The sequence below is a fragment of the Ornithodoros turicata genome, unplaced genomic scaffold, assembly GCF_037126465.1.
Source record: "Ornithodoros turicata isolate Travis unplaced genomic scaffold, ASM3712646v1 Chromosome42, whole genome shotgun sequence".
Taxonomy (NCBI): Eukaryota; Metazoa; Arthropoda; class Arachnida; order Ixodida; family Argasidae; genus Ornithodoros; species Ornithodoros turicata.
Window position 1 is genome coordinate 1 of NW_026999372.1, and position 17,218 is coordinate 17,218.

At 45.5% G+C, this 17,218-nt stretch overlaps 1 protein-coding gene and 1 long non-coding RNA gene across 2 annotated transcripts; one reads left to right on the top strand and one right to left on the bottom strand.

Annotated features, from left to right (window-relative positions):
- Positions 1–42: 42 nt before the first annotated feature.
- LOC135374065 (uncharacterized) lies at positions 43–2,553 on the bottom strand. Its single transcript, XR_010416743.1, has 6 exons — positions 2,482–2,553; positions 2,134–2,353; positions 815–925; positions 612–722; positions 381–558; positions 43–102 (listed from the first exon to the last, which is right to left on the bottom strand). It is a non-coding gene; the product is annotated as an uncharacterized LOC135374065 (long non-coding RNA).
- A 589-nt stretch (positions 2,554–3,142) lies between these two features.
- Positions 3,143–11,966, top strand: LOC135374069 (uncharacterized). The gene is made up of 4 exons (XM_064607069.1): positions 3,143–4,409; positions 5,583–6,836; positions 11,180–11,253; positions 11,886–11,966. Exons 1-4 carry the CDS (start codon positions 3,143–3,145, stop codon positions 11,964–11,966), a joined length of 2,676 nt encoding a protein of 891 aa, XP_064463139.1.
- Positions 11,967–17,218: the final 5,252 nt, after the last annotated feature.

Consider the following 17,218-nt stretch of genomic DNA (forward strand, 5'->3'; position numbering starts at 1 on the left):
AAGACACTATTTTCCAGCAGTACAATGCCAAGCATCACACACCAGTTGTGGTCTCAGGCAAACGGGATGCAGCTTGCAGGAATCTTTCTATGGCTGGTTCCACTGCATGAGAACAAAACTGTGTAAGGAAATGTACCACAGAGGTCACATAAGAAAGGAAGGTATTTGATAACAGGACTGCAGCAATCACTGCTTGTGTGGGCAATTACACAAACATCACCTCGCAAAAATAAAAAATGCCCTCCGTCACAGCTGAACCAGCAGTGATAGGCGCTCGTGAGAAGGCTTTGTATTTTTTGCTGTGAAACGGCCTTAGTCTGTAGTCAGGTCTGTTCCCCTATCATTATTCCCTCACCTAACAAGAATAAGAGCCAGCTCACTTAATAGCATCTTCGAATGCAGGCATTCTTCAAGGTTGCTGACTTTAGTTTCCAAGAGCTGGGACCTCTTTTCTGCTGCTTCATAGCGACGTCGCCAAAATGTTGCTTCAGCTTCCGCTTTCTTGACTTCGTCAGCTGCTACCAAACAGTCACTGCTGCTCACCGAGTCTATATCGGACTAAGGAAAAATTCTTCTCTTCATCATTGCACTTGCAAACTTTGTAAACTCACTTCATGTATCCGAGCCTTTCTTTTCTTTGACTCCGGCACATGTTCCCGGAGAATGTCCTGCCACGTGTCCTGCTGAGCAGCAGCCCTGTTTTTCCGCACACGCTGGCCATCCTAAGTGAACATTGGGCAAAACATAGACTACAGTAAGTACGTGCAAGGCCATTGGACATCACTTATATAGGAGAGAAACAGGCAGTACACACATTTTTTTTGCTTCTTTGCAATGGGTGGGTCCCCAATTTCATATTCGTCATCAAGTGGTGGCTTAGCCATACGTTTCTTCTGCCGTTTTTCCACTATTTCCCTCTCAGTTTCTGAAAATACCCATGACAGTTGTGTCTGCTGCATTGTATCCACGTTCACTTTTTGTTAGCCGTATACTCAGTGCATTAATGTACAGTTATGTGGCGTCAACTAAGATGCAGTAAGGTGCGGTTCGTAATGATGGTGAAACAAATACTGATGACTCTATACTATACACTATATGGGTTGAAAGACGAACTATGTATTAAGTTTCGTTTCGGTATCAGCGTTACGTTCAATTATATTTGTCAATGCACTGCAAAAAATTAAATACTGCCGTCCTTCTGACACTGCCTCTTTAGACTAATCGGCAGCACACTGTCGTCTTGTGCTGTTTTGCTTTACTGTTTCAATATTTGCAATTTTTAATCATTTCGAAGCACAACACGTGCTTGTATTGTACGCCCTTTATCGTTAATTCCAGTGCACCGAAGGTATAAGGTGAAAGTCTAGAACATAGCGAAACTGGGCGCTGATGTATGGCACGTTTTTTTTTTTTTTTTTCCCTAATTTAACTACAGGGATTTGTGAGGCAAAATTCACTGACAATTTTTTTTGGTGTGCGATAGGTGTGTAAGCTTTCAACATTTGTCGTGCAGTGTTGTTTTCTTCACTGTGGCCATTCGTCAGAAAAAGTGCTCCTCGCCTTATTCCTCCGACACTCGACGTTCACTGCAACGTCTATCACATGGCTCAGTGCCACCCTTCGGTCCATTGTGCTTAAGCGCTTATGCACAGAGCCCAAAACTGACGCATGAGCGGACGTGGGCTGTTCATTGACTCATCTGTCGTGACTGACTTAGTTTGGTATCTTCCCTGCATAAACACTTGAGCAGAGCGTGCCGACGTAGAAGTCAATCGGTTGTGATGGACTTGGTTAGTTTTCGGGTTTTCTGCATAAATCCAGGATTCTCTTCATCCGCTGTATTATTCAATCGGAAAAAACTGAAAGAAGCTCATTCACGTGGAACAGCTTGGAGTAGCCAATGAACGTGGAACGTCGGAAGGATTAGGCGAGATGCGCTTCTTCCGACGCCGTGGAACACAAACAGTGTATTTTTTTAACGGAGCGAATGAAACTCCTAACTTCGTTGTTGAGAACCTTGCACTTTACAGTCGAAGACTAGAATAAAGAATACTCACACCTGCTTTAGGCCTGTTCAACTTTAAGGCAGATGAACGCCTACCCACCAACATTATAAGGCAAAAAAGCTCCTACCTCCCAGCATATATATCTGCGCCTTGTAGTACCCGGCAGACTCCTCGTCTTCCCAAAAAGCATAATACACCTTCTTTTTGTCGAAGTCCGACGTGTTGGTAGGCTCAAAGTCCTTGATGTGTGCAACAGGAATCGTGTAGAACCGACTAACTATATCGTCTATATAACGAACGAGCGCATACATGGATATGGCGTAGTTCGGCTTTCGCTTGAAGCGTTCCTGCAAAACACAAAAGGCGCAGGACCAAGTCAGTTGATAACACTACCTGTACGACGGAAATGGACAATTCATTTGCGCAATCCTTCACCACAACTCAAGTCTAACCAGTAAAGGATCGAAATGAATACCTCACGTTTCACAAACTCGCACACGACGCGTCATACGACATACGACAGCACCTTGCAACCCGCCATGCCCGCCAACGGATACAGAGTATGGTTGCCAGACAAGAAAGCAAAATGTAGATGCCACTGGTAGATGCCAGGTCAAAGCGCCCCGTTTGACGCTTGCTTTTGTTTTAAAAAAAGTGACTTTTAAGTAGCTGCGTTTTATTCTTGCTACACAACTTAGCTAAAGTTACAAAAAATATGTGCTTGATGCTTTGTGCATGTTTTTCCTGATTTTCGTGATCCGTATTATGTATGGCATTATCACTGGAATCTGCATCACGTCATCATCATCCAACATGGAGCCCATACAACCGCAGCATGGTAACTGCATCCATCAATAACACGTGGACGCAGTAGAGTCTTCCTTAAGCAGTGACTGTGTGACGTGGTGCTTTGACGGCAAAGCGAGTGCGTAAGGTGATGACTCTGTTCACTTTCGTATGATAACGAGCTGAGCGGTCCTTAGCGGGTCTCCGTGTTCGGGGTTACGTCGCTTTTATATGTTCGGAGGTCGGGTTCAAACAATAGCAAAGGAGGGAGAAAAACGTAGATGTGTCCCGTGGTAGCGACGGAAAAACCAAGGCAGGTACGTCACGGCAGTTGAATTGCCCTCGGCAGGATGTCGCTGCTTCAAAGTGACGTGAAGAAACGACGTCGGAAGCGTTATTTGACCCCTCAAAGTTCGGATGATTTACCGAAGTCAACAAGGTGTGCTTTACCGCCTGTTTCCTTTGAGGCACCGTCCACCGACACCACCAGACATGAGTATTTGTATGCCTTGCCGACCGGACAACAGACGGAAGACGCTTACATGGCTTTCGACAGCGGCGAGGAACACTCGTCAAGCGCTCAGCCTGCTCGCGTCAGTGACGTCGACGATTTGTCCAGCACTGTATCAGCGCCCCAACACTTATTCTCGGTCCTCTCCGGGGAGCATATGACGGAACACTCTCAAGAAACTGAATCAAGTGAACTGAGCGACGGTAATCGGAAAAAGCTTCGTCCCGACAAGCCCCTCACAGTGAACGATGTATTGCTGTTGATAACAGAATTTTCGATAAGGCATGGGTTATCCTGGAAGGGGATAGGAGACCTGCAAAAGTTGGTAAATGTTGTGCTACAAGAACCTGTAATCCCGGAGTCGTTGCACATGTTTAAGAAAGCGTGTGCAACCTCCGAATCAAAAATGGTGTACCACTTCTACTGTCCAGACTGCGTGACTGCCCTGGGACAATCGCGGGCCTCTCTGAAAGAAAGAAAAGAACTGAAGCTTCAGTGTGGACAGTGCAAAAAGGAATATACAGGAATGGATCTCTCAAATGGAGGCAGTTTTTTTGTAGTCTTCCCCATCAAAGAACAGCTCACATCTCTGTTGCGAATCAGGACAGTGTCAGAAAAATTGCAGGAGTCCTTAAACCGGCTGCAGCAGAGCTGTGATGAACCTGAGGTGATGAATGACATTGTGGACGGAAGACTGTACCGCCGTATACGTAACAAGATCTGCAGCGAGGCTGACATCACTGTGACAATGAACAGCGATGGGAGTCCAGCCTTCAACTCTTCAAACTACTCCATATGGCCTATTCAACTGACAATTAATGAACTTCCTCACAGTCTTAGAACATCCAATGTCCTGACCGCAGCACTGTGGTACGGCAAGGAGCACCCAAACATGAGCCTTTTCTTAGACGCATTCGTCAAAGAACTGAACATACTTTCGGAGGAAGGCATAAAATGGACAAGTGTGTCCAGAGAAATCACTTCTAAGGTGTTCTGCGTAAACTGTTGTGCTGATGCGCCGGCCAGGGCTGCCATGCAACACATGCAGCAATTCAACGGCCATTACGGTTGTGGCTGGTGCTTACATCCAGGATTCACCCTCGCAGGTACGAACCAAATTCAGCATGCAAATGTTTGCTTTCACTTACAACGAATGAGAAACTTGCCATATCTAACAAACATAAAGCCTTGTTTCAAGTTGAAAACAACAAATTCAGTCGCATCATATAGGTTATGCTGTGTTCACGTCAATTTTGGTGACATGCCATAGGGCGGGTGCCAATCTCATCTCTGGTCGCGGGTCGCATTGAGTCACAGAGAAACCCTGCGGGCCGTACACCCCATAACCAGGGTAGGGGTACCCTGCAGTGCTGTCAGCTTCACAATTGGTGCTTTCCTATTAATGAAAAGGTTACAAAACTATTTCAGTTAATTAATTGCTCAATTTTTAAACAAGAAACAAAAACTTCGGGTGACTGGTAACACTAAGCAGTTGGTGGTGTTTTTTTTTTCTCTCTAAAGGTGCGGTTCATCTTGTATAAACCAACTAATATAAAAAAACGGCTAAAAATTGGGCTGTTCAATGGTGCATATTGAGAAGCTGTAAGACCCCCGAAGCCAAGGAAGAACAAATAGACTGAACAACGCAAACACTTTGCTGCGTATTGTTTCGTCGGTTCTGTTATTTCCCAGAACTGGGGGGGGGGGGGGATTGTTACAGCTTTTAACTCTGTAGAGCACCAATACTATAGGAGTAAAAGCTGGGACTGGTGTACTTAAAAAGGGGAAAACTGTACTTGACATTTCGAGCGGACGCTCTTAATCAGAAAAAGAGGGGGGTTTCCCCTTTCTTTCTGATGAAGACCATCCGCTCGAAATGTCAAGTATAGTTTTCCTCCCTTTTCCCACTTTTTAAGTACACCAGTCCCGGTTCGTACACCAGTCCCTGCATGTTTTTTGTGTACCTGGCAGTCTTTTTTATTGTTTTGACACCACTATTACAGACAAGCCATGTAAGTTTTGCTCAAAATTTGGGATAGAAATGAAGGGAAATACAGATGAGGGAATACAACAGCAAGTAATTGAAGCCTTTTGTGGCAAGACATTACTGGGTACGTGAATGCAAGATGTAGATGTTCTGCCTGCTTTGATGTGTGGCAACAGCATAAATCTGTCGATAATCCACTGGTAGGCATAAAAGATTTTAATGCATGGACACATTTGAATGACAAATAACAGTAAGCAAGCGTGTCTGAGTCTGTAACTGTTGTTCTCAAAAGGATCATCAGTCGTGAAATACAAGGCGGACCTGCTTGACGTCCACGACAGGACCCATGCCACGATGGTGGAAGATATGAAGGCTGCTGTGACAAGAGGACCAACCAATGGAGTGAAGGGCCCGAGCCCACTGATCAACCTTCAAGCCTTTGATATAGTATGGGGTTTCACCCCAGACTATATGCATTGCGTCCTGTTAGGGGTCACAAGGCAGTTCTTGCAGCTATGGCTGGAAAGTCCTGGGGAGCCATATTATATTGGAAGGCCAAGAGACCAAGCCATCATAAATGCAAAGTTATGCAGCATAAAGCCCCCCTCCAATTTTTCACGGCTTCCCCGTTCTCTGAGCACTTACAGGAATTGGAAAGCCTCGGAATTCCAGAAATGGCTCCTTTACTACAGCCTTCCTTGTGTGGAAGGTGTGCTGAACAGCAAGTATCTGGGCCACTTCAGACTTCTTGTGTGTGCTGTGTACCTGCTGCTGAAGAAGTCTGTGTGCATGAGTGAAATCAACAGAGCAACAAAACTTCTGGTGGAATTTGTTTTAAAGACACAGAAGTACTACGGGGAAAGTCAAATGACTTTCAATGTTCACCAGCTTTTGCACCTACCCAAAAGTGTTGTCAATTTCGGTCCTTTGTGGTCCCATTCATGTTTTTGTTTTGAATCGAACATGGGTACACTTCTACGCTTGATCAAGCCATCAAAAGGTGTGCCACTCCAAATATCATCGAGAGTGATGATGCAGAACCAGACAAGAAAGATGTTGGAGCATGCTTGTTCATCCACAAAGGAGTATTCCGAATCGTTACATGGGGAGCCTAGACTCTTCACTGGTACTCATTTCTTAGGAAGTGGACAGGAATTCGACATGACACCACACCTGTCATTAATCAACCGTGTATTGGGATACACTCCAAGCTCTGCCACTGAGTATAGCCGTGTCAGCATTGGTGGATTCGTCTTCCACAGCATGCAATACGGCAGGCCAAAAAAGACTGATAACACCGTACTGCTACTAAGTACACAGAGGGACCTTGTGCGGATTGAGCACATCATACGCTTTAATGATAGCAGATGTTGCCGTGATGTGTACACTATTTCGAGACGCCTTACTGCTGAAAGTGCCTTTGCAACAGACCACATCCACAGTGTAGACCTGTTGCCAGTGTACAGCATGTACAGCCTTGACAGCAGTGCCACGCCTTGTGTGTACATTGATTTCACAGACAAGAAGTATGTGTGCCAGATGCCGAGTAAATATCCCGTTCCTAAATATTTCGTGCCTTCCTTACCATTATGTTCATTACATTCAAATATGTGCTTTTGTCAAACCACCCTTGTTTGCTTCGAATATTAATGGTTAACAAACAAGTATCTTGGCAAAAATTGCTAATAAGTTAAGCAAACGCATTAAAGGTGTTGTGACACTTTGATGAATGCGTTTGCTGCTTTTGTGTGCAAGTATGATCCAGTCGTATATGTCAACAGTTTCATTAGATAAAGCTACAGATTATTATTATAATTTTCTTACAAGCATTGTTAGAAACTGCTTAGTTACTGTGAATGAAGTCTGTATCTTTTGCATCAGGTGTGTGTCAGTTTATATACTGGGAATACTCACTGTGTGAGCGACTGCTGAACTAAATGCATTGTGAAGAGGAAAACTAGTTATTTGAATATGAGAGAACTGATGTTCTGAGGCTGGACTTCCATTTTTCACATCGTAGCTACTTTTCATGTTTACTTTATTGGCACTGGTAACGAAGGTTGTGCTCTTGTGTGGCAGAGTATTTACACTGAAGTTTGACAGCCAATTACCACGTGCAGAAGTCCTGAACTGAACAACATTGCATGCGCAGTGACAGGTGACAGCTCATTTAAGTATCTCATAGTGACTCTTGTATGTTTGCTTTCGCCGGCACGTGTTGTTAACAGCTATATGCATCTTATATATATATATCTTATAAACATAAAGTTAACTATAGCTGTGGTGATAGCCACATAATAGATGTGAAAATTCTGTGTTGCCAAAAATGTTGGAAAAGCACATATGACTTTTTAGTGAACAATAAACACAACCTTGTTCCTGTCATTAACAATACCTCGAGCGTGTCCATGTGTACATTGAGCGGATGGTAGGCTTGGACTGGGCTGTAACCTTTCCAGCTGGACCACCATGATTTGTGAGTGTAAGCTGCCTGGTTCCACAGTGTAAATTTGACTGGTTCTACATCCAGCATGGGAACAGCACTGGCTAGCATGGTTCAAGCCTGGTTCTATATATCCAGGCTTGTTCCATGCTTGACCCAGGCTGATTTTTTACTAGGGATGGTCATTAAATAATGAAGTGTGATAACCGCAAAATATGCAGCTTGTGTTTTATCCAATTCAGGTAGTTTTTATCATGTTTAAAATATATACATAGGTAGAGGGTGCATGCACGAACGTCTACACCAGCCCTTCTGCGACGGAAAGAAAAGGAAAGCTGCACGAGCACTGATGCGTGCGTGTTGCTGTGGATGAAACGGGGCACTCCTCGGGGCATATTCCAGGCGACCCTCTTCGCGATAAACGCGGACAATGGATTAACTGACGAAAGGGAACAGCTGGCAATCCTCTTTGGGACGGTCCAGTCAGTGACAGCGTGACGACTTCGCGTCTTCGCTCGATGTTCAATCTTCTTCTCACCTTGACTGATAAGAAGAGCTGTAGCTTTCTTTCCTTTTATTCTACTCCACCTTTCATACCGCAATTAATTTGAATTTGGGAACGATCCACACAGAAGTTTTGGGTACCCAGCCATGGCTGTGACACCTTTGGTATAGATGAATCTGATAGGTCCGTATCTTCACTACATATAGCATGTTGGCAGCCAACCATGATCCCCAAGAACAACGTTCTCACTCATGATTTGTTGATGAAGGGAGCCGGACACTCGGATGATGACCTGGAGCAGGAGATGTACCCATTTTGTGGGGCATTATTGCTACAAATAGGCTCCGCCACCCGAGTTCAACAAATCAGGGGCAAGAACGTTCTCATTCAATTCGGTATGATTGTTGGCTAGGAGCGTGCCATGTGGTGAAGTCCATTTTCACCATCACCACCACCACCACCATTTTCAAGAGTGTAGGACAAATAGAGCAAAACGTTACATGTACCTTCGCGTTGGCGTCTGCAGTTATTCGTATGACATAACAATGGGTAGAGGTATCTGGATGACGGTGCGTCTACTCCGAAAAAAAGTGCGTTTTTGTATTAACGCTGCACACGTTATGAAGGAGAAGTATTGAACAATACATTGTAAATAGAATTACGAAGCGTAGAAGAACAATATTACATCTATTACACCAATAACTAAATCCATGCAGATAGGAGTTATTACCTACTTTAGGAGTCTTCGCTGATGAAATTCTCACCTTTACCTGAGGATATACTGCGACACGTGAGCTTCTGGCACTCTCACTATGTGGAATACTTATCCTGGAGATCACTGCGTTCCATTCCGCTTCTTACTGAAGGTTGCTGATTGAAACTCGGATGTTTTTTTTTTCGTTCTTTTTTTTTTGTGTATTTTGTTTTGTGAACAGTTCCTTGGGAGTACCCAACAATCTTCGAAAAATGTATCGCGCCCCCTGTCTCTTGTACACTAACATAATACTTCCTTTCTTCTTTCACGCACAACGTTTGCACCGCGTCGTTTATAAAGGGATATACCGATATACACAAAAAGGTCTGACAGCACAATTTTTTCTCAGAGTGCAAGTGACTGCACCTGGGGCTCGTCCGGCGAGCTATGGCTGTCCAAGTGCAGTCGTGATTAGTTCGAAAAGACATGGTAGCGGGCCAAACAGTACACGCGGAAGAAGAACGACGAGAAAGCGAGAAGGGGCGCACACTCACAACTAACTTTTATTTGCGAAAAACATGGCCAGGGAAAAACCACAACACAAAAGAAAAGAACAACCGCGACACCTACAACACGCTCTCAAGGAATGCAAGCTGTTTTTCTCATAGAGAGATAGACGCTTGACTGATGCAAGTGTTATGTTCGGCCCTTACAATCTCGTGAACCTCTATAATCTCCTTTACGAGGACATTGCCAGGAACCCCCAAAACAAGTCTTATCGAAAATCGGCTCACACCTGCAGCGGCTACCATGACACGTGTGAGCCGATTCTTGATACGACTATTCTTTTGGGGGTTGCTGGCAAGGCCCTCGTAAGGGACATCATAATCTCCCTTACGAGGGCACTGGCACGACCAGGTTTTAGTACGTCTCATGTTGCAGCATTGCTTCTCATGCAGCATCTCGTATTGCAGCCAGTGTTACCACACCTACAGATTTATCATGAGATCCACCTACTTTTTGAAAAATCTGTCGATCTACAGATATTTCTGAAAATCTCATGATTTTTTTTTGCTCCAATCAATGAGTCAGTCGAACCAGTGTTTCGCATCAGTGCACAAAACGACAACGATGAAAAACGTCAGCAGAACGCGGGAATGAGTTTTTTATTGACTATTTTTTAGAATATTTTCCACAGTTAATTTGACGAAAACGAAGCAAAGAGACAGCCTCTCAACGACCACCAACTGGCCTCCTGCACACAAAACGCATGCTGTTGGGTCAACTGCTTCGCTTTCGCCGTTGAGAAGGATTTGACCCGTCGATCACGAAACTGGCGGGGTTCGCCGAAGGAGAAGGACGTCTACTGCGTCTGAATTATTGGCGAGCCTCAACGCTAAATCAGTTTTCTTGAGTGTTTGTGTGCGCGTTACCAGTTTGCATCACAGACTGGACTCACGTTGAAGTGAAACAACAACGTTTATAATTCACTTATATACTTTTTTTGATTGTAGCAGATTTGAATACGCGACATCGCACACCAAAAGTTCCAACGCGTAATGCGAGGGCGCCGTAGCAAAAAATTCCGGCTGTGGTCTTCAGCAGTGGAACGAAATGAGCCCTTGCTGTTCCACTAATTTGGACACGCAGGCAGACATTACAGATTTGAAGGCGAAATGTTGAAGAAACTGAGTTTTGAGTGGCTACAGATTTTTAGCTCTATCTACAGATTTTTCGGGCTCGGATCTACAGATGAATTTGTTTTACGTGTGGCAACACTGATTGCAGCGTCACCGTCTGCTTCCTGAGTCGGTGCGCGGACCTTGATGTCTCGTGACGGATGTGGTCGTGAAATTTGGGAGGGTGACTGGCCGAATTGTCCACCGTACTGTGGTGTATGATGTCCGGGTTGCCAATAGTGGTACCTGAAGAGGAATACAACCGTTCTGAATGAGGTTAGTATATGAACTGTTAAATGAGGTTCCTGCAAAAGACTTCACGCGCAGCTTTTGAGTCACATTACTGGGAAAAACGTGGGGATGCGTCACAGGTGCCAAACTGCGGGCCGAATGTGACATCACCTCGTAATATGACGCAAACCGCAACTGCATGTCCTCCCGATCTGGCGTTGTTTTCCTGATTCACGTCACCAAACACGACATCACTGCGCAAGCCGCATTCGATACCTGCGCAAGACGGATGCAACCGGCTGACCGCTTGTAATGTATTAAGCACCGTCTTTCGAAGGTTTCTGGCACACGTTAAAAGAAACCCAGGTTGTCGAAATTATCGGCAGTCCTACCCTACGAGACGTGCACCATGTAAGCCCACAAATGTTGGTGGACCCACCGTACGTTTCAATGAATCCCCTATTATTATTATTCATGAGTTAAGAGTGACATTTATTTTAATTACGAACCAATGGCTCGAACGCTTTCAACACTACGGCGTACAAATCCGTCTAAATGTGTCACTTCATGATATGACAACGTGTGTAACTAAATTGCACTTACAGAATTAGAATTCGTGACGTTGCGTGAGCGACACTACAGGGTCGGCGTGTACGTAAACCTGCTGTTTTTATCTTGAGCTTTGCAGCTATGATGGAGTACCGAACATGGGAGTGCTCGGTCACATGGTACAATACTTTCGGAAAATCGTTGGTTAAACTAGATCAACCGTCCCTCTTATGAACCTGCTGACATAAATAAATGAACTCGAAAATGATTAGCCTGGAATGTCTTTGTTTCCCTAGAGTGACATGGTCTGCTCGCAGTAACATGCGTCTTGCACTGTGGAAATGTTTAGTAATCTCATAGATCGTTGTTCCGGTGTTGGCTGCTCTGGGATAATAGGGTTGCCACTGTTTGCCCAATATGGCGAGATCTAGAATCTCGCGTAGAATCGTACGGCCTGTGGCCCACTTCATGATGAAGCGTGCCGCTATTCGCAGGAACTGGAGAAATGTGGTGTAGTGGCTGAGATTGTTAAAGACAGCAGTGTGGAGAAGAAAGAGACGAAGAACCAGACATAAAATCCACTGTACAGTATGGTGCAGTGTCAAACGCGTTAAACAAAGGGCGGCGCAACATTCTCAATGCATGGGGATCGCAGATTCCAACCAGCGCCACCTTCAATCCCACCGCTTTCACCAATTCATGCCCAGGCTCGAAAACCCGAGGAAGTCTGAACAGGGGCTGATCCAGACACTCCGTCCGGGTGGTTCGTTTGTCGGAGCGCGTAGTGGGGGAGGGGAGAAAGGGAGATCCAATGTATAAACTGACGTACCAATGTATAAACTGACGGCAGCTGCGAAGACAGACAGCGGTTCCTTTGACGGGAATGAAACTTCACGTTTGTGGACCAGTGAAGGAGGTGTTCATTGACTTGTGCCTGTGTCTCTCGGTGCAGCGGTTTGGGTAGAAGGCTGGTCGAGCTCCACCCCCGGTGGGACTTGAGGGGCGGAATCCCACATACTTGGAAAGTGGTGGGTTAGTGTTGTCATAGGCATTCCCCGGGCTTCCGGCAGGTTTTGCACAGGGTTGTTGGCGGAGCTCCCCTCGAGTCTGCCCATGACGCACTGCCACACCTCTGTCTACCACTCGATCTTGCTGTGCTCAGTCAGTTTGTCTACGTCTGTATGCCATTGATAGCCGCTAATGACATTGTCTGAAGCGTTACCCTGAACAGCATCCAATCTGCTAGAACTCACTCTTCATCCAAAGACGGCCATCGAAACCATTCTTCTTAGCCGAGACGGAAGGATAAAGAAACAAACGGCGGAGAGAGGACCCTTTTGTTCCTGCAACCAGCGTGATTCGACGTGGCCATACCCATCCCTCAAAAGGTGCATTAAAGGAATTCAATCGCATTTCATACACAGTGCTGATCCGTATAACACAAATATTTTATTACCACGCACTATGAGCCCGATGCTGAACTGAACATACCGTTCCGTACCGGGTTGGCGCAGTGCAAACCTCGCGTGATGGTTGACTTGGATTTCAAAGAAACGACACAACTGGTCATCCTGTGAGAGCTCGTAACAAATCACTGGAAAGTCATGCATTTAACGCGCGGTACGGAATAACGCAAAGTTTAGCATCGAGCTGTTTAATATTACCAGCGTCGGCTGAAAAGTAACGCCTGATGGCGCGTGGAGCGAGGCCGAAACCTGATACGGAGCAGAGCCGTTTATTAAGAGAGTTTGGTCATTGGGAGGAACCCGTCTCAAAACTCGCCATTTGACGTGACCCGATGCGCGGTGCCAAGGCCATCATTTGGATCAGAGCTATCATCATGAAATCTCCCATTCCACCATTTTGGAGCAGAAGCACAGCCTTGAAATCCCCGGAGCCACCGCGGCGCGCTTTCCATCCCGATCAAGTGGGCTGGGCGATGACGGCTCCCCATCTCCGGGCGGCAAAAGAACTCAGAATGGCCAAACCAGTGGACTGCAGCTGTAGCTTCCACAGTTTCGCCACGAAAACCACCGCCTCCCTTGAGCACCTGATCATCCGTAACGAATCACGACAAAGTAGCCGGAAAACGGCGCCAAAACGCGCGCGCTGGCTGATCGAACTGCGCATGTGCGCTGCGTGCCCTCTCCACACCCTCTCACTCAAATTCTCTCTCTCTCCCTCCCCCCTGCTCCGAGCGCTTCGCCGGGCCATCTGCTAATATTATCACGAAGCAGAAAATGAAAATCCAGAAGATGAAGGAATTCACATGTACAACTTTATTGACACGGTAAACATATAAACAAGAAGCAACATTTGAATGCAAGTAAATCTACACGATTATTACAGAATACTGCAGAATAAATAGAGAATAAATAGTGCCGAGCGATAGAAAGCGTGACTATCATATTATACGATCCTTAAGGGAACCTATTCGGTTTGGAGAAAGTAGATATTATTATACACATGTATAGCACGTGATGAGTCGCAGAAGCATCCGCTTCATCCCAGCACAACTGTCGAATTTTCTGGTGACGGGCCACATGCTCGCGGATCGCAGGGCCACGAACAGCTGTCGGTGTCTGAATGAAAAAAAAAAAAGGGGAACCTGTTAATGATATGGTAAACCCGAGCACAGGCAACGTTAATTGGCTGGATACGCTCTGTAAGACATGCTATCGTTACGCACCTAATGTCGACTAATGCCAAAATTCGAGGAGCCATGCGTACGCGATGCACGCTGTTTTCCATTTCATGCACACCAGTGTATTAAACATCAGACACATTCAAATAGCGGAACAAAACGCAACAAGTAACGCCACGCAGAATCATCAACCAGATCATAACTGATAGCCGGCAGAAAGTGATGTAATACGGGGCAAGGCGTACCTCCATGCACACAGTTAGGCGACAGTATTAAACGTCTGATCACTGACATGCATCATACGTTTGTCTGTTACCTTTCATTCAGGCGTTCGTCCATGGCTCGAACGTCTTCGAAATCCACGAAACGAAATCACTGTCTGTTCACATACGTAGACGCCAGCTACCCAACGGTCAGACGGGTGAAACGAACGCGGGCGAATCCACCGGTTAAATGAGCCTCAGCCAATTATGATCGAGAAAGGTCACGTGGGGGACCTGAGCCAATGGATAGTAAATAGCCGGAATTTGGCGGGAAATGTTAGCGGCGACACTATTTTCGCGGCGGCAAAACCGGCTTACTGTGCCTCCTCTGGCCAAACTCTCCTCATAAAAAGCTCTGATACGGAGCGGCGCGTGGCGCCATCATGTAGCTACATCCAGATACGACCAGGGTCGGCGAGATAGATTCATGGAGGTAAGAAACTAAGGAGGTGCCCTAAGCGCCTCTCCCAATGCAAGCGAGCGTGCTGTGACCCGCGCATGGCATTGTGGTTAGTTGCCCACACACGTGACCCATAAACGTCACGGCAAGACGTCATAAAACATGGCGTCCTCCATGTCCGCGGCGTATCTTACCTGAATACAGAGACGAGCTGCGGCCGAATAACTTGTTTCCGCTTTCATAACATATTTGGAGTTCGAAGTTATCACACCCGTTGAAACACAAGATAGATCATCTCAGTGTGGAAGCAATGGATCACTAAATCGCTAGAAGATATACGCACGTCATCGTGACATTGCCTGGCTTCTCTTCTGTTTTGCTATTTTGCTGCGATTTATCACGCGGCAAATGTTGAAACAACCCATAACCTTCAAAGTATTGTGCGAATGGACTCCTTGAAGGTAAGGCGTTTGCTGAAGGTGAAGTTTGCTAAACTTCAAAGCCTCCGCGCAGACCGCCATAACGCCGAAACATGTGGGGATCACGTGACCGGGCAACTAGATGGGCGTGGTATTGCCAGGAGCGACCGCTAGAGGGGTCCCACGGTCTTCCGATCTTTTAGCCCTCTCCTTAGTTTCTTACCTCCATGGATAGATTGCGTGTGTGGTGTTCGAACATGCGCTGAACAGATAGTTTTCCGTACGACAACGCTCGACCGTACACTCTGCTGGCTCGAAACTAGAACGCTTTCCGCAACTTCCATACTCATTGGGTTAGCGTCCTTAGATTTTCACTTCTTCTGAAAGTTAATGAATGGCCCTGAAGTGCCACTGCGGACTAAATCTCGTGTCTTCAGAATCCTACAAATGTTATGTTACTGAACTCTCCTTGTCTCACTTTACATTGCTGCAAGATATTTTGGCTCTACGTGATGCGAATCCTAGAGAAAATCAATTTTTAGTTTTGAGACGTGGTGTTAGGCTCCGACAGATCGCCCGGTTCTCATATGACATCTTGTTGTTGCCCTTTGCGTCTTCCGGGAAGCGCACTTTTTCCACTTTATTAGCGGAGCCCCATGTAAGATATCATCCGACCGCTCCGACCTGCGAGAAAAGGAAGGACAAGACATATCACCCTTTTCCCCTCTTTTGATCAGCCACAAGTGGTATGAAACATATTTAGTGCATTACCTGTGTATGTGTCGTGTTCTTCGATCGTGTCGTGCGCGATCTTCATTGACTCAATTTACAGAATGCTCGTATCATGTTGACGAGATCGATTTTTTTTTCAGCCAGCAGAAAAGCTAACTTATCAAATTCTGTAAAATTCCGACTGCTCTGTTCTCTCTTCTCTTATACTCTGCGAAATGCGAACATTATACCCCTGTGTTAAGGAGCAAACTGAACAAAACTCCTGTTACTAGGACATTATTATTATTTATTAGGACATTAGAGGGCTTTACGGAATTCGTGCTTAACTGTTTAACTGCGTAGGTTATGCATCGTTGAGGTCCTTTTTTTCGTTTGATTGGTTCTTGTTCTCCTCTTGTGTTTCTCGTTTTCCATATTGCAGGGGTGAGTGTTCTTGGCGTATGCAGGAACTGCAGGTTTTGTTTTGACTTTATTTCTGTTTGACATTGTTCGTACTGTACTTAATATGTACTGTAGTCAATATGCGTGAATTGTACATCTTTTGTTACGGCTGTCAAAGGCTAACAATATTTATAAATATTTTGTTGTTGAATGTGTTCACCAAGTGCCCAATTGTACGTCTACCAAATTTTATATAGCCACGTAGAAGCAGTGACTCAGAAAAAATAGCAACCGTATCGCATAGAATGTGGATTTCAAGGCCTATAGTACTTAAAGAATGACGCAATAGCATGAGATCTTCTTCACACAAAATGGAGGATCAATCCTCTACAACCACTCTGACGTTTACAGACCTAAGATACCTTCAGTCGTTCTCCGAGGAGAAGCATAGAAATGCACCCATGTTTAGGTGAACCCCACATTTTCAGCGACACCTAATGTAAAAATGCATCCGAATTTGGCGAAAATAATTTATGGGTCGTCAGTTGCAGTCGGACGAAACGCTGTCATGACCCGTATGCTTTTCTGTGAACTATGCACAGCTCCGTTTCGTCAAATTGATTCTCCGACATTTCCATTTCGTTCAAAGACTGTCACTCATAACATAAGTTGTAAGTAAAATCCCACCCCCATCTTCTTGATTCGGTACATTGAATTAGGTCAAATGGGACTGGTGAAAAGCTCAACCGCACTTGCGATGATTCAAGTTACATGACAAATTCCAACAGATTTCTGCAAATTTTAGCACATGTACCGTACAATCGTCCTGAGGCCGTATATCCTGGATGGTAAACGAAAAACCCGTCCCAGCACTTCACATGAAAGCACATACGAATAATAGGGAGACGAAGATGGACAACTAGAGCAGCGATCTACCGGCTTTGAGATCAATCGGATGGAGCATTATTTTGTTTTGACTCGTCAAGAA